Consider the following 27,122-nt stretch of genomic DNA (forward strand, 5'->3'; position numbering starts at 1 on the left):
GCTCTATCTGAGCATGACCCCTCAGTGGGCAGGCGCTTGCTCTAAGCTCTGGAGCACAGTGATCAGAAATCAGGGTCTAGGGTGTAAGGAAGGAAAGAGGGAGGTGGAAGTTGACTTTCAGAGGTAGTTAAGGGGGCTGCCAATCCCGAGTTGAGGTGGGAACTTAAAGGAGGCTTCCTCTTCTTCCTGAGATCACCCAGCCAGGCCTGTCACGGCGGAGTGTGCCGTCAACTCCTCTGCCCCCCTTAGGGACTGGAACCCCTGGTTCTCAGTGCTGACCACTGGAGTTGAGCTCTTGGGGGTCGCTGGTCTGTCCCTGCTTTTCTAGCATTTGAGGACATATCTCATTTGAACAATCAGACTGGATGAGACTCAAAAGAAAAACACAGCACACAATTTTTAAATTCATAATTTCCCGATGGATTTAGTTTGTGAATAAAAAAGAAAAAATGAACAAAGTGTTTACAATAATTATCAAGGCAAAGTTGACTATAACACAATTTCTTTGTAGTGTCATTATCCTGTCAGTAACATGACTCCGGCCATGCCACACACACACACACACACACACACACACACACACACACACACACACGGGAAGGCAGCGGGTGCATTTGCCTCACAGACACCACCATTGCGGCTGCTACTGTCATCAAAAGGAACTCAAGCTACGAGGAGTCAGTGCCCAGTGCCCCTCGCTAAAGTGCAGCACTTCTTTTCCAAAGCAGAGGGGTGGGAGTCCCTGGGAGGCCCCAAGTTTCCCCCCTGGACATCCTGGTGTGCGGGCAGGTCCGGGGCCAGTCCTGCAGGGGTAGGCTGGCCAGAACAGCTGGTGTGCTGCCCGCAGGAGGGCCTAGCTGCACTGGAGGATGATACAATACTGGTGTGGTGTGGAAACAAGGCCCAGGGCCCTGTCCTCTGGCTTCGGCAGGGTTCACATCCTTTTCTGAACATGGCACCTCAGGGGCCAAGAGAGACAGCCTGAGCCCGGAAGAGCTGGGGGCTAAAAATCTTAAAGGGGAAGAATCTAGGACTGAAGCCAAAAGGAACTGAGATCTGAGTGTAATTCATTCCCGAGACTACAGACTCTGGCTGGCCAGTGCGTGGTCCATACTGGATGGTCACTGGATGATATAGCACCAAATGGGCAGGAAGGAGGTTCTGTGGCCTCCGCAGGGCTGCTGCCAGGGGTGGGGCTTCAGCGTCAGCTCAGGTCACCACACAGTATTAGGCACACTGAGCTGGGGCCAATGTGGGGGTGACAGTGGCTATGGGGTCACAAACTGAAATCTCTACTCAGAGGTCCTGAGGAGGTACAGGAAATGCTGGCACAACTGGGACTCTGAGTCCCAGATCCCCATTCCTTTTCTCAGCAGCTGGTGTCCAGCCAGGAGGTCGCCCACCTGGACTGTGGTCCTCATGCTTCCCAAGCAGCCAGCCCAGTGGCCACTTGAGCCAACTTGGGAGAAGGGGAGAGGCTGGGCTGCCCCATAGCTTGAATTCCTTTAATATGATATTGGTTTGCATTTTTTTAAACACAGCTCTTTAATTTTTCAGTTCTACAACTACTTTTTAATATCTTAATAATCTCAACAATGGACACAATGTAACTGCCCAAATTCTCTGAATCACACAGACAATATCGACAAGCAGAGAAACAGAAGAGAGGCAGCGTGGGACATAATCCGTTTGCCCCCAGGTCAGTCCCGAAAGCCGCCTCTCCTCCAACAGTCAGGAAGAGAAATACCTACATTAGGGTCACAGCACTCGCTAATACATTGGGAAAAAGTCAGCAGACATTTGGTTACAGTTTTGACACTAAAAAGTTTGGAAACAGTTTTTGTTTAAAAAGAGTAAGTAAAGACAGCCATTTTGTTCAGAAGGATTTCCTTGTATTTTTTTTTTTTTCTTTCTTGCCCAAGTATTCCCTTAATTCACATGGGGGAAAACTCTAGATTCTTTTAAAACATTTCTTTAAATGGTCCAAGTCACTGTCCTGAGAAACCCAGGGACTGGCAGTGATGGATGGATAGGCGGCCTTGCAGGCTCTGCAAAGGGCGGTGAGCTGCCTGCACCTTCCCTCTTCTCATCTCCTTTCCCACGGTCCTGAACTTTTGCAGGTGGGGAGGCGAGGCTGGGGAGGCAGACACAGGGCCCACCAAGACTTAGTGTCATGTGAGGGTCACATTCTATGTGTGAGATATTCCTTGATTTGCTCTTTCCTCAAAGACCCTGGGGGTAGCCAATGGGCTTATACTTAAGCAACTGGGTCAAACAGGAGGGCAGGATGGCTCTGGGGTCAGGGGGGCTCTCTAGCAGCAAATCCAAATGCCAGTCTTGGCCATCGACAGGGGAAGGGTCTGTTTCCCAGGTGACTAAAACTCTGTGATGACGTCTCTTCCTTTTCTCTCTCTCTCATTCTGAGGATGGGTGAGCTAACGAGCTCCTCATGGAAAACCACTTTCATTGACAGAAAGTGCCATTATTGACACCAAAGGTGATCTTGGGTCCAGTCTGCCTTATTAGTATTTTTAAAGCCCAAGTGTAAGAAAGAGAAAAAAGAACTTAGATCTTCTTTATAGAAGGTCAAAGGTTAGAATTGAGATGAATTTTGGGATTCCCACTCATATTTCTTAATGTGTTAAAACCCATTTAAAGTCTTTTCTATTTCAAATGGTATCCTTGTAAATTTCAATTCAGATGCTTCATCAAGAGCTCAATGAGTACCTGGGGTAGAGGTATATGAACAGATGACAGTCACATGGTCTTTCTTTAGTCATGCGCTCAAGGTTGGATTTCACCCACTCTTCTTCTTGTCCCCTTTAGGATGATCTTCATTTGGAGTACAGATCTTTAGGTGTTAAGGGGAAACTAGACTTGCCAATGGAACAAATGAGTTTAGTGAACTGCACAGGCAACCTGCAGTGAGTTTTCAAGGCTCCAGACCTTTGACAGGAGTGACCTTGTGAAACTGAATACAACAAGAAGGTCACAAAACAAGTCCTTGTGTGATGGGAATTGTGCATTGAATAAATGCTGGCTCAGTGAACGAGCTAAAAACTCAGTAAGATACTCTAAATGCTAGAAACTCTATTGACTTTGGCCCTCTAATATAAACGCAGGGCATATTCACCATTAAGCTTTAGCCAGAGCCTATTTTCATCTAGGATCGAACAGTCCCCACATACTAGGAAGAATGAATGAGATTCCCTGCTATGGTTCATAGAGACCCGAGAGTTGATGTCTTCCCCAGAAATTTTCTTCTCATCAGCACTTGTCCAGGGGACTCCATAAGGTTTTAGAGGGAGAACAATAGGAAGGGTTGAAATGAGAAGGGGAAGGAGGAAGGTGCAGTGAGTCACGCAACACGTGGGCAAGAGCAGTAGGTACTCTATTTGATGGTAAAGGCCGAATTAGTGCGACCCAGAGGGAGACCTGACTGAGCCCAGGCCAGCCAGACAAGAGCCAGCCACTGCCAGGCCCGTGAAGGGTGCTATCATACCCCAGTTCTTTGCGTTACGGTATTTAAAGTGAGATTCTAATAATCCAGCCATAAAATACTGGGGGCTATCTACATGATTTACAGGCAGTGCAATAAATAAATGGAATTGAGGTAATTGACCACAAATGACCACCACGTAATATCTAACCCCTGCACCCCCACTCTGGCCAGCCTTGCTATCAGGGAGCATCTTGGTAAGTTTACGAGCAGAGGCCATTTAAACCTTTGATAAGGAACACTCTACAGCTTCTCACAGGGAGAGATTGTTTTATAGCAGGGAGTCAGGGCGGCTGGAGAGCTGACCATATAAGTTAATGAGGCAGTCAAGGCTTGCTGGTGGGAAGGTACTGAACTGATGGCTGTGATGACTTTACGGGGAGCATCAGATTCTTTGGGTGAGTAACTGGGAAAGGGCAAAGGAGAAAATGCAAGACAAGGACACTTAGCCCAGCAACTCTTGTCAGAGGATGTGAGTGTCTGGTGGGTGTCTGGCCGCAGAGGTGATCAGAGGCCTAGATTTTGGTTAAGTGGTCTGTTCCTTGGTGCCTGATTATTTTTAACCGCCACTGTCCATGCTTAGAAAAACTGCCCTTCAAAATGCCAAGACGTTACGTGGGTTTGCGACTTTGGGGTTAATTTTCTGATCTGTGACACGGAGCTGGCCAAGTCCCACGAGGAGCACAAAGGTACGTTACAGAAACACTGCCCACTGTCACAGGCCCCTGAACAGTATACTCTCTCAGGGTAACAACAGTAAACAAAAATCCTGCATCACCAAATGGGATCCTGCAGGCAAGTAGGTGACTCAGCCCCCAGCCCCCAAACTCAGCAATTCCATTATAGTGAGAAATGAGAAATGCTGTTTGTGAAAGATTTCTCTGGAAAAAGATACCTCTATTAAGATGGGGGATGGTAAGGGTGTGCCTTTTACTGCTTTGACTTAGCAGATATGTCTCGCAGAATCCTTTACACCTCTCCCTCACTGTTTTTCAAGGGTGAGTACCTAACAGTAGGCATTTCATGATCCTTTGAATGAAAGGATGGAGGAAGGAATGTGTGTGGGATGAGAAACATTCATTTGTGCTAGAAGGAGTTTCCGGGCAATGAGCGAGGACAAGGTTCTAGGAGTGCGAGTCGTGAGTAAGGCTGTAAGGGCAGAAGGTGGGTCGTCCAGTGCAGTGACTGCTGGGCTGCAAGAGCTTCGAGCACAGTGCTGGGAAGGCAGAGGCATTTTCTGGGGACTCAGGGGGCTGACGAGAGAGAAGCTCAGGTGAAGCCAGCCTGGCCCTGAGGAATGCTCGACAGAAGCAGAGCTGGGGATGACAGTCCTCATGTCAAACCCCGCTTCTCTTTCCATTAGAGACGCATGATCTGCCAAACTAAGTAAAAGGCCAATGGTATTACACAAGAGGGACTAAGGGAGAACTGTCTGCACCGTCCTCTTGTCACCCGGCTGAGAAGAGCGTGGCTAAGTGAGACAGACGGGGCTGGGCACTAGTGATCATGGAGCCACAGGGAGGCCCGCTGGCAGCCCCCCTGCATGGAACATTGCAGATGAGAAGTAAACACAGAGGCAGTGAAAAGAAGAGTTGGTTTTCTCTTTGTCCCTGTTCTCTCTTTCCCCTCTTTTTCTAATAATATCTTTCTGAGATTTTTAACAGCCTGTTAGGAGAAAGCACCTGTTGTGATATTAGGACACTCAGCTCTCTTGTCCATGGGGAAGCTGAACCCCAGCAGATTCCAGATTTAGTTCTCACATCGAGGACTGAAGCTGAGAGGCTCCCTCCTCATGTCCCTCGTGAGGGCAGAGCCACCAGCTTCCAGAGTTCTTCACTGTTGATGACTAGATGGCAGTTCTTCATGGAGACTTGGCCACCTATCTACCCAGGACATCAAACAAAGTTAAGTGTAGAGAAAACATCCCAAGTAGAAAGGCAGACGTAGAAAGGTGCTGGAGTCACACTTGAAGGACTAACCAAGGGAGGACAGAGCTTGTAGTGTTTGAATGGTGCCAAGAAGTTTCTGGGTGCCTGTGCCTTGCGGTTCTTCTTTCTTGGCTCCTGGGTTCACTCTGCTGGGCTGCTGGGCTCACCACTCTCACGAAGCAGGGTCAGGATGACTCTTCCAATGCATTGACCACCTGCTCCAGGATGTCGGGGCAGTGGTCTGCTATCTGCTGGAGAATGGCATTGGCAAACTCCTGCAGCTCTGCATTGTCCCGCTCAACCTTTTCTAACTCCTTTTGAAGCTGAAAGGGAAAGGAGAGATAGATTTCAGGTCAATCCTATTTGCACTGAGTTAAGAATAATTATTTATCAATAAAGAAATGACATTTGCAACAACATGGATGAACCTGGAGGGCATTATGCTAAGTGAAGTAAGCCAGGCAGAGAAAGACAAATGCTGCAAGATATCACTAAATATGTAAAATCTGGAAACAAAAAAAAAAAAGGGAAGAGTCAAACTCATAAAATCAGAGTAGATTGGTAGTTGCCAGGGGGCTGGGAAGTGGGGAAAACGGGGAGAGGCTGCTGAAAGGGCACAAACTTTCAGATATAAGGTGAATATGGTCTGACTATGCTGTACTATATAACTGCAATGTGCTGAGAGAGTATACTTTAAGTATTATCATTAAGAAAAAAAGGAACTGTGAGATGATGAATGTGTTAACTTGCTAGTAGGAATCCTTTCACAATGTGCATGTATATCAAGTCATCATGTTGTACACTTTAAATACATCACACTTTTGTCAATTATACCCGAGCAAAGCTAAAGAAAAGGGAATGACAAAAGAGACACTTTCTATGTGAGGTCTTCCTGCCCCTAAGTGAACAACCAGGAAAGTGTAAAAGGGATACAGTCATGCGCAGAGCTGGGACTCCCATCCCAGTCCTCTCGTTCCGGGGGCCGTGCTCTCTCCACTGTGCCACAAGACCACACAGCTGCACGGATGAACCCAGATAGGATCTTCATCTTGCATAATGGTCCTTGACCTAGGAAAAATGATGATTTAAAAGACTCCCCCTATTTCTGTGTACCACTTTGATTCTGTGCATTAGACTACCCTACCTCAGGCCTGTTAATTTAGACATGAGGTATTCTTCTGTTTGTTTAGGACTAAGTATATTTCTAACTTCTTATTGTTTTAAACACTCTCTTAGACATTCCTTCAAGTATTAAACCAGCATTTATTAAGGGCCTGTCTTTAGTTCGTGCCTTCAAGATCTATTCAGGTTAATAAAAGAGACAAACATATAAACTGATGATTACAACCCAGCATGGTAAGGGCTGTAACCAAGGCATGAACGTATGCTACAGTGAAGACGTAAGAAGGATGCTCTCATCCTGGAGGAATCCAAGAAGATGTTACCAAAGGCGGCATATGATTTGGATCTTGAGAGCAGAATAGGAGTTTGTCTGGAAGATCAAAGACAGAAGAGGCTTTCAGCAGATAAAACAAGTGCAGACACACGGAGCTATGGAAGGGCATGGCACAGATCTCGGGAAGAGTGAGACATTCAAAATGGTTGGAGCCTAAGGTAAGGGGACTGGGTGGAGAATGATAGGAAACGAAGCTGAAGAGACAGACTGGGGCCAGAAGCTGAAGAAGAGGCAAAAAATATTTCAAAGAAGGAAAAATGATATGGGGACTTGCTCCATCAGGCTATAAAACATACCATAAAAGTTAATTAGTTAGAAGTATTATATTGATAAAATTTGATCAATGGGATTTAGAATATGATCAGAAGGCATTAGAAATCAATGACTACTTTAAGCTGTGTGGACCTAGCTGTATTTAGATTCCTGCTCATACCGTACATAAACATAAACCTCAAACTGGCTGAAGATCTAAATTTAAAAATTACAGTGTGAATACATATCCTTCTCAAGTGCATATGGAATACTCTCCAGGACAGATCATATGTTATAACACAAAACAAGTGTTAATAAATTTAAGAAAACATAAATATCATCAAGCATCTATTCTGATCACAATGGTATGAAACTAGAAATCAATTAGAAGAAATAAACTGAAATATGCACAAATAGGGGAGGTTAAACAGCATACAAGTGGTCAAAGAAGAAATCAAAAAAGAAATAAAGTACCCTGAGACAAATGAAAATTGAAATATTGTATAATACACCAAAATTTATAGGATGCAGCAAAACCAGTTCTAAGAGGGAAGGTCATAGAGATAAATGCCTACATTAAGAAAAAAAAAAATTCAAATAAACAACATAACTTCACATCTCAAGAAACTACAAAATGGTGCTCGCTCCAGCAGCACATATACTAAAATTGGAACAATACAGAGAAGATTAGCATGGTCCCTGCGCAAGGATGACACACAAATTCGTGAACTGTTCCATATTTTTTGAAGAATGGGGTGGTCTGTGGGCTTCACTTTAAAACTGGTTTCTCTTTTCTATCCTAATGGCTTGGACAGAAAGGGCCCAGAGGTCTGAGAGGGGTAAAACCTAAAATATTTCCCTCAGCCCAAACTAAGTATAATGGGCAAAAGGGTTTTGGACAGGTGAGATGTACCTGGCACACCTTTTTCCAAAGAGGCCCCTTTTTTCCCTAATGTGGGACATTGAAAAATTAATCCCTGCCTTTTGTCATCTAGTGGTTATGGATTGAATGATGTCTTTTAACCCTGTTGCCAAATGTGTTGCCCCCAGAATACAACAAGGATGCCAGCCTGTTAAACCAAGCACGCCGTTGTCCGGGGACAGCCAACTGACCTGGAGTCTGCACGATCCTTCCCCATGTGGAAAGGCCACCCTCCCCTCCACACCCCCACTCTTATTAGGGATTTCTGGACCCAAGGGTAGGTAGGACGACGACCACGTCCAGCTTGAAGCATCTAGAGGAGCTTGAGACCTTCACCCATTGTCCTTTATAAGATTATAAAGGGTCTTAAGTCTGGGGGGGGGGGAATTGTTATTTTTTATTGTTAAAAAATTAATTATTTATTAAAAAAAAAGAACAATATAGGAAAGGGTGAAGCCAGGGAACTTGTACGTACGACCCATGGGCATGGACTGGGGGGTGGGGATTCCTGGGGCAGGAGGGGTGCTGGGCAGAGGGGAGCAAAGGGGAAAAAATTGGAACTATTGTAACAATATAATCAATAAAATATACTTAAAAAAAGAAAAGAAAAAAGAAATTACAAAATGAAGAACAAAGTTGGTAGAAGGAAGGAAATAACAAAGATCAAAATGGAAATAACTGGCATAGAGACTAAAAAGATAATGGAAAAGATCAATGAAACTAAGAGCTGTTTTTGAAAAGATAAACAAAACAGGCAAACCTTTAGCTAGACTTACCAAGAAAAAAAGAGAGAGAAAACTCAAGTAAAATCAGAAATGAAAGAGGAGATATTACAACTAACTGATAGAACAGAAATACAAAGAATCATAAGAGACTACTAGGAACAACTGTATGCCAACAAATTGGAAAACCTAGAAGAAATGCATAAATTCCTAGAAACATAAAGCATACCAAGACTACATCATGAAGAAACAGAAAATCTGAACAAACTAAACACTAAAGAGACTGAATCAGTAATCAACCACCTCCCAACAAACAAACCTCAGGACCAGATAGATGGCTTCACAGGTGAATTCTACCCCACATTCAAAGAAGAATTAACACTAATCCTTCTCAAACTCTTCCAAAAAACATAAATGGGGGGTAAACTTCTAATCTTATCTTACAAGGCCAGCATTACCCTGATACCAAAAATAAACCAGGATACCATATGAAAAGAAAATTGCAGGGCAATATCCATGATAAACACTAATGCAAAAATCTCTCAACAGAATATGAGTAAACCAAATTCAACAATTCATTAAAAGGATTATACATCATGATTTATTTCAGGGATGCAAAGGTAGTTCAACATCTACAAATCAATACATGTGATATACCACATTAGAAAAGTAAAGGATAAAAATATATGATATCAATAAATGCAGAAAAAACACTTGACCAAATTCACGATTCATTTATGATAAAAACTCTCATGGAGTGGGTATAGAGAATGTACCTCAACGTAATAAAGGCCGTATATGACAAGCCCAAAGCTAGTATCATACTCAATGGTGAAAAACTGAAAAGAAAGCCTTCTTTTAATATCAGGAACAAGACAATGATGCCACTTTGCCACTCTTATTCAACATAGTGTTAGAACTTCTAGCCAGAGCAATTAGACAAGAAAAAAAAAATAAAAGGTATCCAAATAGAAAGAGAAGTAAAACTGACAATATTTGTAGATGACATATAATATATAGTAAACCCTAGAGACTCCATCAAAAAACTGTTAAATCTATTAAACAAAAGCAATATACAAGAATCTGTTGTGTTTCTATATACAAATAAAGAACTCAGAAAGAGATATTAAGAAAGTAATCCCATTTATAATTATAGCAAAAGGAATAAAATACCTATGAATAAATTCAGCCAAGGAGGTGAAAGACCCGTACACTAAAAACTCTAAGATGTTGATGAAATAAGTTGAAAACATGAATAAATGAAGAGATTCCATGCTCACAGATTGAAATAATTAATATCATTAAAATGTCCATACTAACCAGAGCAACCTGCAGATTCAATGCAATCCCTATAAAAATTCTAACAGCATTTTTCACAAAAATAGAACAATCCTAAAATTTGTATGAAACCATAAAAAACCTCAAATAACCAAAGAAATCTTGAGAAAGGGAAACAAAGCTGGGGGTATCAGGCTCCCTGATTTCAAACTATATTACAAAGCTATAGGAATTATAATAGTATGATATTGGCATAAAAGTGGACACATAGATTAATGAACCAGAATAGAGAGCCCAGAAAAAAGCACACACATATATGGTCAATTAAGTTATGACAAAGGAGTCAAAGATACGCAGTTGGGAAGGGACGGCCTATCTCTTCAATAAAGGGTATTAGGAAAAGTGGACAACCACATGCAAAAGAATGAAACTGGACCACTACCTAACACCATACATAAAAATTAACTCAAAATGAATTAAAGACTTGACTGTAATACCTGAAATCTAAAAACTTATAGAAGAAGACATAAACAGTAAGCTCCTTGACATTGATCTTGGTGATTTTTAGATTTGACGCTAAAAGCAAAGGTAACAAAAGCAAAAATAAACAAATGGGAGTACATCAAACTAAAAAGCTTTTTGCAGGGCAAAGGAAACCCTCAAAAGGGCAACCTACTGGATGGGAGAAAATATCTGCAAATGAAATACTGATACCTTTATATTAAAAAAAAAACATAAAGAACTCATACAACTCAATAGGAACTCCTCCCCACTCCCAAACCAACCTGATTAAAAAATGGGCACAGGATGTGAGTAGACATACTTCCAAAGAAGACATAAAAATGGCCAATAGAAGGGGCTCACCATCACTAATCATCAGAGAAATGCAATGAAAACCACAATAAGGTATCACCTCACACCTGTTAGAATGGCTATCATCAAAAAGACAAGAAATAATAAGTGTTGCTGAAGATGTGGAGAACAGGGAACACTCATGCTCTGTTGGTGGGAATGTGAACTGGTGCAGCACCTATGGAAAACAGTATGAAGGTTTCTCAGAAAATTAAAAATAGAACTACAGCATGATCCATCAATTCTACTGGATATTTATCCAAAGAAAATGAAAACACTAACTGAAAAAGATAAATACACCCCCATGTTTCCTGCAGCATTATTTACATTCACTGAGGGATGAGAGCAACCTGAGTGTGCACTGATGGGTGAATGGATAAAGAAAATGTAATATACATAACACACACACTTACACAAACACATGATGAAATACTATTCAAGCCTAAAAAAGAAGGAAATTCCGCCATTTGCAACAATATAGATAAAACTTAAAGGCATTATTCTAAGCGAAATAAGCCAGACAGGGAAAGATAAATACCATGTGATCTCACTTATATGTGGAATCTAAAAAAAAACCAACAATGAAAAAAAAAAAACTAAAATCATAGAACAGATTGTTGATTTCCAGAGGTGGGGGGTGACTGCGTTTGGGCAAAGGGTAAAGGCAGTCAAAAGGTACAATTTCTAGTTATAAAAGAAATAAGTCCAGGGAATGTAATATATAGCATGGTGACTACAGTTAATAATACTGTGTTGTATATTTGAAATATGTTAACACATTAGATTTCAAAAGTCCTCATCACAAGAAAAAAGAATGTGTAATTGTGGGTGGTGATGGATGGTAACTTGACCTATGATGACAATCATTTTGCAATATATACAAATATCAAATCATTATGTTGTATACCTGAAACTAATATGATGATGTTATATGCCAATTATATCTCAGTAAAAAGTTATTACAGAAACAAATTTAGGAGCATTTTTTTATAATCTTGGGCTGGGGGATAGGTAAATGCTTTTTATTTTATATTTTGCAATAGACTGAATGCTTGTATCCCCACTCTCCCAATATATATGTTGAAATTCTAATCTCAGTGTGATGGCATTTTGAGGTGCAACCTTTGGGAGACAATTCGGTCATGAGAGTAAAACTTTCATGAATGAGAACACTGCCCGTGTAAGAAGAGCTCAGAGCTAGATAGCTTTTCCCACCGTGTGAGGATACGGGGAGAAGCAGGCAATCTGTAACCTGGCAAGAAGGTCCTCACCAGGACCTGCCATGCTGGTTGGCATCATAATCTCGGACTTTCAGACTCCAGAACAGTGAGAAAGAAAATTTCTGTTGTTGATGAGCCACAATGTTTATGGTATTTTGCTATAGCAGCTTGAAATGATTAAGACAGAGGGCAATGTGTTTAAAGAAATATATAAAGGAACAAAAAGGGCAAATGTGACTATATAGAAATTTAAAATGATTATATGGAGATAGAAGAGATATAACTCAAATTAAAATAAAAGTGAAGCCTTAGGAAACACTTATAAAAATAAATAAGACAAAGAACAAAATGACAAAGGATTAATATCAATATATTATAAAAGTGGTACTATAAAAAAATGGCGAGAGAATATGAACAAAAAACTCAGAAGAAATACAAATGGTTAATAAGCACATAAAAATACGTGATTTCATTAATAAAGAAATACAAGTTAAACAAGATAGGTTATTTTTCCCCCTTATCACATTGGCAAAAGTTTCAAAGACTGTTAAAAATGAGTGCTGGTAAGGATTTGGGGAAGTGGGTACTCTTTATACCTCTGTTGATGGGAATATAGATTGGTACACATATGGTCTTACCTATCAAATTTAATTGTATGTACCCTTTGATCAAAGAATTACACTTTTAAGAGTATATTCTATAGAAATATCAGTAAGAAGTTCAAGAATATATGCATAAGTACATTTACAAAGGCAATTTGTAGAGCAAAAATTTGTTAACAAAGTTAGTGTTAAAAAAGAGGTGAGGGAGACCTTTATGCTTGGACATATATATAAAAAAAAGTATGAAAGCAAAAACACAAAACTATTGAGTGGCTAGTTTAATGGATGGAAGGACTTTCAGTTTTACTCTGTATACCTCTGTATTATTTAATACTAGAAGCAACATCAATTTTATGATAAGAAATATAAATAAAAGTATGTAATATAAATATTCAAAGCTACATGCATTTTTTAAATGTGTGATTCTTATATTCTAAGACATTGAGAAGGAACACACAGAACTGTATAAAATATTCACTCAAAAAGTATTGATTGATTTGCCAATGAAAAGGAGTGGAATTCTGATACCTGCTATAACATGAACCAGAAACACATTAGGTAAAATAAACCAGTCACAAAAGACCACATATTGTATGATTCCATTTTTATAAAATGTCCAGACTAGGCAAATCCAGAGATAGAAAGTAGATTAGTGGTTGCCTAGGGCTGGAGTGAGAGGGGGTGATCAGGAGTGACTGCTAATATGTATAGATTTCTTTCTGAAATGATGAAAATGTTTGAAAATTGATTGTGGTGATGGTTGCATAATTCAGAGAACATATTAAACCTATTAAATTATATACTTTAAACGGTGTATTGTATGGTATGTGAATTCTCTCTCAATAAAACTGTAAAATATTACTGACTGAGTACTCCATGCACGACACAGTAATAAATCAGAGAGGTATACAGTGCTACTGCCTTCTGTTTGAGCAAAAAGGAGGTGGAGAATGAATGTGGCAGCTCATATTAAAGGACAGAAAAAAGGCTCATTCCAAATGAAAAAGGAGTACAAGCTAATAAGGCATGAAGGAGGAAATGCACTGGGCTGCTTACTAAAGCCCAGGAATATGGGAATTACTTGGTCTCCACAGGAGCCATGACAGCTCTCTGAGGGTGACAAAGGCCCTGCGTTGGCCAGGCCTGGGCACCATCCCTCAGAGGACCCTCCACTCCCAGTCCCTTGCGTGGCTGCTGTGAAGCCACACCTAGGAACTGTGTTCCATTTCAGGCACCTCATTACCAGAAAAATGGAGACAAACTGGAATAAGTTCAAAGGAAAGTGGCAGGCATGACTAAGAAGCTGAAAGGATCCTTTTATGAAGCAGGATTAGAAGAACTAAATAGCAGACCTGACTAACTGAACACTGGAGGGGAGGGAATGTGATTATTACCTACAAAATTACCTACAAACGTCAGAGGGGTATAAACAAGAAGTGTGCAGAATAATTAGTACCGAAGGAGGAGGTATAACTGAAGTGCTGGAAAAAGATTAGGGGGACAGAAAAATCAGAGGTAGACTATAAGGCTACACCTTTTCCAAGGTCTAATGAATGGTTTGCCTAGGAAAAGGTGTTTAAAAAAAAGGGGGGGGGATCAGAAAAATCAAAAAGTTTACAGAAGGAAGTGCTCCTTCATTAACTGCAGTTGCTTTACAACTGCTAGACCCTCCTCCACTCCCCAGGGAGTATGCAGGGTTTGCATTTTATCTGAAAGCAGTATCAAATGTGGGCAGGGCTGAGCGCGGAGAGATTTCATTGGCACTCGATCCATTATATGCTAAAATTTCCTGTCTTAAAAAAAAAAAAAAGATCTCAAAGATCAACCTTTCTTGAGAAACAGGAATTACTTTTAAAATGAGGGCTTTTATTATGACTTTGAAATGCAAAGCTTCAGTCGTTCAGAAGTCAAAGGAATACAGGAAGGCGTTGTTAAAACCTTTAGACCACTTAGGAAAGAAAGACAGTGTGAAGTAACCAAACTAAAAACTTAACACAGCACAGGTGTGAAAACAAATCTTGAAACGCATTAGTACTTTGTTATTTTAAAGTATTTCGTTAGCATGTGCATCACATGTAAAAAAGGAAGTTTTTGTTTGTATAGTTTCCATATGCAGCAGTTCCTATGGATAAATTGGGAAGGGTGTATTCCAGCTTCTGAAACTTAATCTACCAGATCCCACTCAAGATATTCTTGTTCCCTCTCCCCCTTGCCCACTGCCCAACACATCCCTCCATGCCTGCCTATCCATCTCTCACCTCCTCCCCAAAGAAATGCCCCTTTCTGCTTAACACCAGCAAAGAATTTCCCCAAAGTACAAACATGTAATGTTTGGGATTTAATGAAAATGCTTATTATGTCCTAGCTGCAACAAATTAAATTCTTCTCTCCCCCCCTTTCCCTTCCTTGTTAAAGCTACAAATTCAAACTTAGTATATGTAAGACCCAGGAATCCAACAAGATCTTCATTTCCTACTCTCTGCTCTCTAATTTTGGTAGGCAAATTCCATTACTGCAAGTAACTACAGTGAAAAATACTGTCTTCTTTACTTTCTTAAAAGCACCATAACTATATGTGTAGCACACAAGTTTACACAATCCCTTCTCTAGATATGAACAATTTTCTGTGTACCTACTGAAAGCTTTGCATCTAAATACAAACAACAACAAACTTAAAATCACTTCCAAAGTAAAATACTTTCCACTGAATTGCAAAACAAATTTGTTCCCATGAATCCTGCGCACTCCTTCTGTAACTTGTGCATTAAACCTCACACCTCAGCACCTTAGTTTCTTCTGGGGAGTGGGCACTGGAAAGCAATGGGGGAAAAACTGGGACAACTGTAATAGAACAACAATAAAAAAAAAGATAGATATATATATATAAAAAGAGATCTACAGTGATCCCTCACTTATCGCGGGTATTACGTTCTAGACTCCCTGTGATAGGTGAAAATCTGTGAAGTAGGAACCTTACATTTATTTTAGTATTTATATATATTTTAAAGCTTTATAAACCCTTCCCACACACTTATAAACCGTTCCCAGTCCCTTATTAACCTTTCCCACTCCCTTATTTGAGTCCAAAGTGTTTCTGAAATTTGTCAAACCAGCCCTTGCTGACATTGAATGGGGTTGGTCTGGTTGGAGAAATATTTGAAGGTCCTGCTTCGGCGGCGGCGTTGTCGTCCTCTTCTTCACTATCATCACTGTCGTGATCATCCCTTTTTGCTGCTAAACGATCATACAGTTGCTTGGCCTTCATCTGGATGGTGTCTGTATCCAGCGAGATATTCTTTTTTCTGCAATCGTTTATCCACACAGCTAATGCAGACTCCATCTTCACAATGATCTTATTGCAGGAAGTAACCACCCACTTTGCTGTTCTGTTGAAAGTCACTGATGCCGTAGACCTGATATTCTTCTCGTCCTTCTTTATACAGCGAACCGTAGACTCATTGATCCCATAATGGTGGCCAACAGACGCATAGGTTCTCTCTTCCTTCAACATGTCGAGAAGTTTCACCTTCTCTTTTATGGTAAACATCTTCCTCTGGCACTTGGGTTCACTGCCAAAATCCTTAGAAGATGCAGAACGTTTGGGTGGCATCGTAGGGCTTGCAATAAATTCAGTCTTTAAGGAAAATTTCACAAAACACCGCAGAGCAAAACTACGCACAGCGATCGGAGGTAGGAGTGAGCGGACAAGGCGAGATGCTGAACGTATGCGCACAGTGCGGGAGAGCAGACAGACTGATGCTACGGTTACTGAGCCAATCAGCGCCCAGGATACACAAGACAGTGCTCTGGTTGGTCGCCTTCCATCAACCAGCCAATCGTGTGCCGTGTACAATCTCACGTAGGCAAACGAGCTCAAGTGTACATCTCGTTTTCAGTGTGATGTATGTGTTCGTCCGCAAAAAAAATACATATTGTAAACAGTGTGCACTATTTTATTTCAATTTAATATTCTTCTAATGTTAGAATCATTTATATTTTTTGAAAAATTTTAGGCAAAACTCATTAAAATCATAAATACGACACATATAAATATGTATACATTACCGCAAAGATCCCACGATATAGCAAAAAATCCTTAATAAATAATTAAATATTTAAAAAAAATCCCACGATACAGTGAGGTCGTGATAAGTGAACCGCGATATAGAAAGGGACTGCTGTACTATAAAAGCTTCCTCAAGCCTCTTGGTCACCTCAAGATTTAATGGAAAAGCCCCTTTCCACTAAACCTTAATTTAACTACGATTCTCTGGAGGAAGGGACTATTGGAATAATAAATGTACAGATATGTACCTCCATTAAAGAAAATGCAAAATAATATACTGTGCTAAAAGAAATAGGGATTTGAAAATGTGGATTAGAATGACCACGAGGGCACCAAGTTTGGCTGTTGCAAACTTCCTGCTTGGGGGGTCTGGTGCTAAGAGTGGCAAAGGGCACAACACTATTTATGACTCAGGGCCACTTACTGTAGAAGCAACCAGGGATTGAGGAAACTGTCCCAGAGAATGAAGCCATGAAACATCTTGTTACAGAGTGGGGGTCTCTAAAAATCCCCAGAGCCTACGGGTTGGGGGATGGGGAAAAGGGAACAGCTTTTAAGATGCCTTTGCATGACTATGGCTGGTAGCTTAGTGTCTCAGTTATGCAAATGACTTTGGTTCTTCCAAGGCCCCAAGAAGATGGGAGCAGTTTTGACCGTGGAATGGTGCAGAAAGAGCATACAGAGCCTGCGCAAGGTTCTGTGAATGGTCAAAACTGGTTACCACACCCACTGTATCAGAGGATGCAGTCAGGGGTTTAAAAATAGGTGGCAGACAGTTTAGCTAGGATCTCCATGTGATTTTGAGAAGAGGAGAGGAGATCCACGTGGTTTGCAGGAAGGAGAAGAACTCTATGCGGCTTTGAGAAAGGAGAGGCGATTCACGCGGTTTGTAAGGAGAGGAGAACACCATGTAGCTTTGAAAGGAAAGGGAGAACTCCATGCGGTTTACAAGGAAGCTAGAAACTCCACGTGGTTCTGCATTAAGAGCTGGAGAGCACCACAACAAAGGCAAAACCTCGCCAATCAGACTCAAATGATTGGGAGCTGCTGGTAAAACTGAACTGTGTCTGGGAAGTAGGAAGACTGTATCTCTTGAGGTTTCAAAACCTAGCCTGGTTTGGTAGGGGGAGGCAGAACTATGTATTTGTGGGTGCTTTAAAGAAAATAAGACTTAACAGCAGAAATCCGTAAATAATCTAAATCTATATAACTATTAAATAAACAATTCTTTTTCTTTTCACCAAATTCTGGTATTGAGAGTTATGCTTCTGGCAGTGGGCAATCGGGCCCCTAATAACTGAACAGCCTGTGGGTTCTGTTTCAATTGGGGCAGCCTGTGGATTCTGTTACAATGTTCCTCCCTCAACAGGCCAACTTGAGTAACCCTTCCATGGCTTGTCCCTTCAACTAACTCTGTGTTTCCGGTTTATCCCCAACCCCTCCTGCTCCTTCCCCAGGTCTGCCAAGGGCTCTTTCATTCTGAAAAGAGCCTTTTCATCTGTATCTCTCACAAGCGAGGACCAATTTTTCTTTCTTTCACCACCAAGCATTTCAAGAGAATAGTCTACAGGTGCTATTTCTCGTTTCCCACCTTAACAGCTTTTAATTTTTGTCATTTCACTGAAATTGCTCTCTCAAATGGCTACTAAACTAAGACCTCTACATTGAAAACTATAAAACATTAGAGAAATAAAAAATACCTTAGATTTCACATATATTAATAAATCAAACCATATGATGTTTGTCTTTCTGTCTGACTTATTTCACTTACTATGAAACCCTCTAGATCCATTCATGTTGTTTCAAATGGCAAGATTGCATTCTTTTTTATTGCTGTATAATATTCCACAAACAAACAAAACAAAAGCAGACACATAGAAACAGAGACCAAAGGGATGATTATCAGAGGGAGGGTGTGGGTGAGGGGTGGGTAAAAGGGAAAGAGAAATATAGTCAATAATATTGTGATAAGTTTACATGGTGACAAATGATTATTAGAATTAGTGGTCACATTGTAAGGTATAGAAATGTTGAATTACTGTACTGTACACCTGAAACTAATATAATTAATATAAGACTGTATACCACCTATACTTAAATTTTAAAAAACATATTTTAAATAGAGGGATGCAACATGATCATGGATTGGAAGACTCAATATTATATTGCTCAAAGTGTTAATTTTGTCCAAAATAATCTATAGATTCAATCAATGCAATCCAAATAAAAACTCTGCCAGATATGTATGTGTGTATGTATAAATTGACAACATGATTCAAACTTATGTATTAAGTGGAAATGCAAAGAGCCAAGGATAGCCAAAACAATCTTGAAGAACAAAGTTATAAGAAGAACATGAATTGTCTGAAGAAAAATATTACCATAAAGCTACAGTTAATATAGGCTTTCACTTGGCACAAAAAGATAATATAGACCAATGAAAGAAAAAGAATTCAGAAAAACAGCCCACACCTGGGAATAATCCAAATGTCCATCAATAACTAAATGATAAATTGTGTTATAGTCATACAATTAAATACCATACAGTAATGAGAATGAATGAACCATATCTACATGTAATCTAATAGATGCATTTCATAAACGTGATGTTGGTGGAAGAAGCTAGACACAAAAGAGTTCACACTGTATGATTCCAGGTATATAAAGTTTAAAAATAAACAAAACTAATCTGTGGTATTAAAAGTCAGTTGACTTCCTGTCAAGATGGCAGCACAGGTAAACACAGCTTGCCTCCTTGCACAACCACATCAAAATCACAACTAAAATATAGAACCATCACTCAGAACCATCAGAAATCGAGTTGAATGGAAGGATGACAACTACGAATTAAACCACCTCCAATGAGAGACTGGTAGGAGGGGCAGAGATGTGGAATGGGCTAGTCCCACATCCAAGTGTGGTGGATGAAAATTTGGAAGGGGTATCTGAGGAGCAAGGCCTCCCAGCCCCACACCAGGCCCTCCAGCTCAGGGTTCCAGTGCCAGGAAGGTAAGTCCTTATAAATTCTGGCTGCCAAACCAGCGGGGATTGAGTTGGTGGAAAAGAGTTCTGGAGCCCCAAGTAGTTCTCCTTAAAGAACCCACACATGGACTTACTCAGATTCACTTGCTCTGAGCTCCAGCACTGGGGGTAGCAGCTTGAAAGGCACTAGTGGTATACAGGGAGGAATTGAAGTGTCTGGCATCAAGGCAAGAGCTAGGGGACAGCTTACTATCAGACAAAAAAGTGGGCAGAGGCCACTGTCCCTTTTTGAAGCCATCCCCACAGACCACAGAGCTTGCAGGCTGGTGCCATATCTGAGACTCCATTAACCTAGCTTACACTGTTTGCCCTGCTCTGAAGATTCATGAGACTCTGTCCCACCCAACTTACTAGCCCACCCAAGCTATTAACTGTGGCTTTTCCATATGAATGGCTGGTCTTGGCTAATGCTTCAAAACTTCCTAAATCCTATCATACAAGTAACAGCCAGCCTCAGTGAGCCCCCAGGCCCTGTACCTCTTGCTAAGTGACCCAGGCCTGGCACTAGCGGTAGCCAGCCTACATTCCCAGTTTGGCTTCACCTGGGAATCTCCAAGCCCAGCACAAGTAGCAGCCATTTCAGATTGCTTAACAGCTCATGCAGGGTAGCCCTGGACAGTTCACAGGCAGGGCTACTTTGGCTTGAACTACCTGGGAAATGCCAGACCCTGTGTACCCAGTGGACAGCTACAGACCATGTCAGAGCACCACCACCCTGCCCCTGCACAGCTGATCCTCCACAGAGGGTGGAGGTTGGTGGTCAGTGGTCACAGCCAGTCCTTGCAGCAATCATGGCTCAACTACAAGAGGAGGGTATACTCAGCCTACACAAAGGGCATACCTTAAGTACCGACCTTGGGTGATTGCGCAACCTGTGCCCCTAGACCCTACAGGACACCCACTACATTATGCCATAGCAGCTCTACCTAATACATACTGACAAACACAGGGAGGCTGCCAAAATGTGGAGACAAAGAAACATGGCCCAAATGAAAGAACAGATCAAAACTTCAGAAAAAGAACTAAACAAAATGGAGATGAGCAATCTATCAGATATAGAGTTCAAAACACTAGTTATAAGGATGCTCAAGGAACTTAGTGAGAACCTCAACAACATAAAAAAGATCCAGTCAGGGACAAAAGATACACTACTGAAATAAAGAACAATTTACAGGGAAACAACAGTAGAGTGAATGGATCTGAGAATCAAACCAATGATGTGGATCACACGGAAGCAAAAAAATAACCAATCAGAACAAGAAGAAGAAAAAAGAAAAACAAAAAACCCCAAAAACGAGGGACAACTTCAAGTGTTCCAACATTTAGATCATAGGGGTGCCAGAAGAACAAGAGAAAGAAATTAAAAATCTATTTGAAAAAACAATGAAAAAAACTTCCTTAATTTGGTGAAGGAAATAGACATGCAAGTCCAAGAAGCACAGAGTCCCAAACAAGACGCATGCAAAGAGGCCCACTCCAAGACACATCATAATTAAAATGCCAAAAGCTAAAGATAAAGAGAATCTTAAAAGCAGCAAGAGAAAAGCACTTAGTTACCTACAGGGAAGTTCCCATAAGGCTGTTAGCTGATTTCTCAAAAGAAACTTTGCAGGCTAGAAGGGACTGACAAGAAATATTCAAAGTCATGAATAGCAGGAACCTAGAGCCAAGATTGTTCTATCCAGGAAAGATAAAATTTAGAGTCGAAGGGCAGATAAAGAGCTTCCCAGACAAGAAAAAACTAAAGGAGTTCATCATCACCAAAGTATTATTATATGAAATATTAAAGAGACTTATTTAAGAAAAAGAAGATCAAACCTATGAACAATGGCAATACTGTAAATACATATTTATCAACAACTGAATTTCAAAAAACAAACTAAAACAGGAAGAACAGAGACAGAATCATGGATACGGAGAGGGTTTCGATGATTGCTGAATGGGAGGGGCGTGTGGGGGAATGGGTGAAGAGGTGAGGGTATGAAGAAGTACAAGTAGGTAGTTACAGAATAGCCACGGGGTTAAAAAGTACAGCATGGGAAGTGGAGTAGCCAAAGAACTTATACACATGACCCATGAACATGAACAGTGGTGTGAGAGTGGCCTGAGGGAGAGGGGGTGCTGGGCAGAGAGGTTATCAAGGTATGTTAATATAATTATAATGCTACTTGCCTTCTCTCCTGAGTGTCAGGACGCACACTTTTCAAATGCCTGATAAACATTTCTTTGTGAATGTTGCACTTAGACATTAAATCATACTGTTTATACTATTTAATAAATTATTCTTTTCACTTAATAATTACTACAAATAGTTTTTCATGTGATTAAATATTCCTCTAAAACATAATTCTTCTGTGAGATTCTGGTTACTGCCTGTTTCAGGCTATATTTTTTTTGGTTCAGGTTCTTTACTGCTGATCATCTTCTGGTCACAACCATAAATACAAACTCTCATATACTAACATCTTTTGCTGACTGCAATAGCTTCATAACCACTTCAATCATGGTTTGTAAGAGCAACCTTTCTAAAACAGGTTGGATTAGGTTTCCTCCTCTTCTTCCAATATTTTAAATGGTTTCCTACTTACGAAATGGAGTCCAAATTTCTCTGGCATGGCAGCCACAATCTGGCAGCCGTATCATCCTTTTCCAATTTCATCTCCTGGTATATCCTTACCATTCCCCGGTCTTTGCTTTTACTTCGATGCAGTTCTCTCATCCTAGAATGTGGACAGTCTTACCTCCTACACATCTCTCTTCCCTGTCTTATTCATCCTTCATGGCTGAGCTCACTGCCCCTTTTCTCTGTGAAGCCTTTTCTATTCAGAGGTGAATATCGCTAACATATTAATTTTGTTCCTTGTTTCAAGAGCTGGCTATATGTTAATTTCCCAACTCTTCTGCAAACTTCTTGATGAATTCTTTTTTACACACCAATGCTGGTTAGCAAAATACCCAACACATAGCAAACATTTAAAAAACGACTGGTGAGTAAACTAAAGGAACAAATGCTAATCCTGGGGGGAAACAGCTTTTTAAGATAAAAATTGAAGCATGTACAAATCAAGACTTTCTGATGATGCAGAACTTATAGCAGGGCACATAAAATATACACTGTAGCACCTCACTTTGTTTAAAGTTTTCAAAAGACGGAATACAGGACAAGAACAGGATACTGAGGTGGCCTCTGGCAGGAATTTTCTGGCTTTGTCTGCTGAATGTTGTTATAACGTATTCTGTTCTTAGTAGCTATTCCAGCCCTCCCTGAACTCAGAGTAGTAATATGATTTCTAGAGGGCCTTGAGCCAAGAATCACAAATGCAACAGCAACTCAATCTGAATTGAGTTGCTCAAAGCAACGCATATTTGAAGTGAGTGTTGCAGAAGAAAAGAAAATGCTTGAGCCTCCACCACTGTTCAGGGGAGAAGCAGACAGAAGAAGGCTCAGAAGGAAAGTGAGGTATTTCAGAGATGAGGTTATACAACCTCACACCCCCAGAAAGCAATGCGGTGAAAGGCTGACTGTAAGGGAAACCACTAGAGCTCCCTTCCTGCTTTCAGTGTTAGGATAACGGCCAGGGAACAGAGCTGATGGTGTGAAGAATGATAAGGAACACAGTCTGGCTGGATGGAGGAACGGAGTATAGCTGAGGGATGGGCTGCCTGAATCAGGGAAACTGCCCAGAGCATTTACTGTTCAGTGCAGGACTGACTTTAGAATAGGCACTCTACCTCTCTATAGCTGAGTGAGGGCACAAGGGAAGGCTAACAGAAAACCAAAAAATCTGAAAATCTTAAAAGAGAGAATACAGCCTTATTTCAAGGTAAACAACTCTCTATTCACATTCATAAAACATGAGGTGAATAGATGGGTATGAAGAATGGATGGTTATGAGAGGCTGCCAAACAAACTCAGTTGTGGCTGGCAGAGACTCAGATTAATGCCCTTCTGAAGATGGTTTGGTGGTGGGCAGGAAATTACAGAGATAATTAGTTTGGTTTAAGCAGACAAGAATCTGAACTTGAAGTTTTTCACAGCTGGTCCCAGGATGCACAGGCCAGCAAGTCTGAGTTGTAAACTGGCCTGATGATCAGAGCCTTTAGAGATGATGGGTCACACTGAAATGGTCCTTCTATCCTGTCCATATCTGGGCTACCGCCCCCAGCCCAATTCAGCAGGTGATTAACTATATCTGCTTAGGAGATATGAAGATGAAATGACTTCCGAGTTTAGATTTTTGAATAACTAGAATAAATGGAAATGTATTTTGCCATAATACCTGTTGACTAAAGCAGCAAGTAATAAAATTTAGGTGGTCAGAGTAGATATTTCCTGTCCAGTCATTTACTTTTCTACAGGTATTTTGGTCACTTGTTTACTTTGTAGAATCCTTCTAACATTAAGTACCAGGGAGAACAAACGTTACTTTTTCCCCCCAAACATTACTCATGAAGAATCTGTCCAATGATTATTTCCCACAGATTGAGACAGATATTTCAAATCTGAGCTTGTGGCTTGAATCTCCCAGCTTCCTAAATCTCCACCCGAGTTGCTTGTCCTGTGGAGCCGGAAGTAGCTGCACCCTGGCCCTGGGCTCTGTGCAGTGCAGCTGGAAGTGGTAATGATCATGAGGTTGCTCTTGAATCTGCCCCTTCTCTTGCCCCTACTTTGTAATGGACTCCTTTGCCAGGCAATATCAGAATTTGCTTTTACAAGAAGGAAAGGCTGTTGTCCCTTAAGCCAAAAGTAAATAAGATGTTGCTGCTTTTCTGTAACTAATACTGAGCAAAATGTCATAATAAAAATAAAATAGCTCCATTCCACCAAGGAGCCTGTATATACATGAGCCACAAAGTTTCACTGCACAGTGTGATATTCCACAGTAAGCTCTTTGCGATTCACTGATGATATAGAAACTTCCTCCTTTCCTTCCCTCATGACGGAAACATCAAGGTAGGAGGGAACCACAAGTGCTTCAGCTTCGTAAAGAACGAGAGTCATATAATTACTTTCTAGTATTATAGCACTTCATGACAGGCATGTAGTATATGTAGCTCCCTAAATATTTATTGAATGAATGCTTGCCATATGCCTTAGGGTAGCTAAACTTCTTTTTTTAAGTATATTTTATTATGTTGTTACAGTAGTCCCAATTTTTATTCCCTTTGCTCCCCTCTGCCCAGTACCCCTCTTCCCTCCAGCAATTCCACCCTCGCTTAGTTCATGTCCATGGGTCATGCATATAAGTTCTTTGGCTTCACCCTTTCCTATATTATTCTTAACTTCCCCCTGTCTATTTTGTACTGGCCAATTATGCTTCTTAGTCCCCGCACCATTTCCCCATTTCTCCCTCTTCCTCCTCCCAACTGATAACCCTCCACGATTCCCAAACCTATGACTCTGTTCCTATTCTGGTTTGCTTAGTTGGATTTTGTTTTTATTTTTTAGATTCAGTTGTTGATAGTTGTGAGTTTGTTGTCATTTTAATTTTCATAATTTGGACCTTCTTTTTCTTAAGTCCCTTTGACATTTTATATAATAATAGCTTGGTGATGATGAGCTCCTTTAGCTTTACCTTGTCTGGGAAGCACTTCTCTGCCCTTCCATTCTAAATGAGAGCTTTGCTGGGTAGAGTAACCTTGGTTGTAAGTCCTTGCTTTTCATCACACTGAATACTTCCTGCCAGTCCCTTCTTGCCTGCAAAGTTTCTTTTGATAAATCAGCTGATGGTCTGATAGGCACCCCTTTGTAGGTAACTCTGCTTTTCCCTTGCTGCTTTTAAGATTCTCTCTTTATCTTGAACCTTTGGCATTTTAATTATGATATGTCTTGGAGTGGTCCTCCTTGGGTCTAGCTTGTTTGGGACTCTCTACGCTTCCTGGACTTGTATGTCTGTTTCCTTTGCCAAATTTGGGAAGTTTTCCTTCATTATCTTCTCACATACGTTTTCAATTTCTTGCTCTTCCTCCTTTCCTCCTGGCACCCCTATGGTTCGGATGTTGGCATGTTTAAAGTTGTCCCAGAGGTTCCTAAGCCTCTCCTCATTTTTTTCAATTCTTGTTTCCTCATTCTGTACTGGTTGACTATTTTTTTCTTCCTTATGCTCCAAATCATTGATTTGAATCCCAGTTTCCTTCCCTTCCCTATTGGTTTTGTGTGGATTTTCCTTTGTTTCATTTAGCAGAGCCTTCACTTCTTCCCTTATGTGTTTCCCGTACTTAAGCGAATCTGTCAAGCCTGTGAGCATCTTTATCACTAGTGTTTGGAACTCTGAGTCTGGTAGGTTCGCTGTCTCCTTGTTTGTTAGGTTGGCTATCTCCTCGTCACTTAGTTCTCCCACTGGAACCTTGATCTGTTCCCTCTTTTGGGCCATACTTCTCTGTCTCCTCATCTTGACAGCTCCTGTTTGTTTGCCTCTGTGTCTAGGTAGAGCTGTCACTCCTGTTACATTTTAAGGGGCAGAGCCTTAGGTATTTTTCAGTACAGGGCAACCTGTTTCACCACATGGTGGCACTGTGTGTGGGGGAGGGGTCTGAGAGGGAACAATGCCACTTGCTTAGTGCTCATCCATTTTCCAGGCACTTCTCCCACATCCGTATGGGACTGACATCTCTCTAACTGTTGCCCTGGCCGTCATTCCCAGAGTGGGTGGGTCTGCAAACGTTCTAGGACTGTGGAGGGCCCTTCAAACAAGCAGACTCTGCTGAGAGACTGGCAGTTTCTTCCTCCTCCCCAATCCCCTCTGGTTTACACAACCAGAAGCATGAGCCTTGATTTTCCCTGCTGCTGGGACTGTGAGCTGCATGGTCTGGTCTGGTGCTGGGAATGCTCCCCAGGTTCCCTTTCTACTTTTTAAAACGTGTGACTGCGCTTTCCGCCCGCCTGCGACTGCTGCTGCTCCTGCTGCCACCACACCATGTCCTCTCTGCCCCGGCTCCACCCCTCCTACTTGTCTAGATAAGTGTTTCTTTATATCTTTGTTTGTTGGACTCCATGCAACTCAGATTTCTGGAACTCTGATTGTCTCTCGTTTTGAGGTAGTTGTATTCCTTCTTAGTTGTGGAGGGAGATTCAGTGTGTATGTCTAGGCCTCCATCTTGGCCAGAGGTCCAGGGTAGCTAAACTTTTTAATGTTATATTAAAAAGTATGTATTTTTACCTTTAGTTTTCAAAAGTTAAAAACAAAACAAAGACAAAATCAAGAGCTTCTCTGCTTTCCACCTATGACACTGAAAATTCTACACTGTGATAGCGGCAAGTTCCTAGTCCTGAAGGAAATAAA

General features: G+C 41.1%; 1 protein-coding gene and 1 non-coding gene across 2 annotated transcripts in view; one reads left to right on the forward strand and one right to left on the reverse strand.

Moving 5' to 3' along the window:
• Positions 1-396: 396 nt before the first annotated feature.
• Positions 397-27,122, reverse strand: part of ERC1 (ELKS/RAB6-interacting/CAST family member 1) — a 520,356-nt gene continuing 493,630 nt past the window's right edge. The window contains exon 19 of the mRNA XM_090273801.1: positions 397-5,750. Coding sequence (XP_090129927.1) covers positions 5,613-5,750 — 138 coding nt within the window. The 3' untranslated portion in view covers positions 397-5,612. The remainder of the gene's footprint in view (positions 5,751-27,122) is intronic.
• LOC150012481 (U6 spliceosomal RNA) lies at positions 7,773-7,879 on the forward strand. The gene has a single exon (XR_016510858.1). It is a non-coding gene; the product is annotated as a U6 spliceosomal RNA (small nuclear RNA).

The sequence above is a fragment of the Furipterus horrens genome, unplaced genomic scaffold, assembly GCF_987537825.1.
Source record: "Furipterus horrens unplaced genomic scaffold, mFurHor1.1.pri manual_scaffold_4, whole genome shotgun sequence".
NCBI classification, from domain to species: domain Eukaryota; kingdom Metazoa; phylum Chordata; class Mammalia; order Chiroptera; family Furipteridae; genus Furipterus; species Furipterus horrens.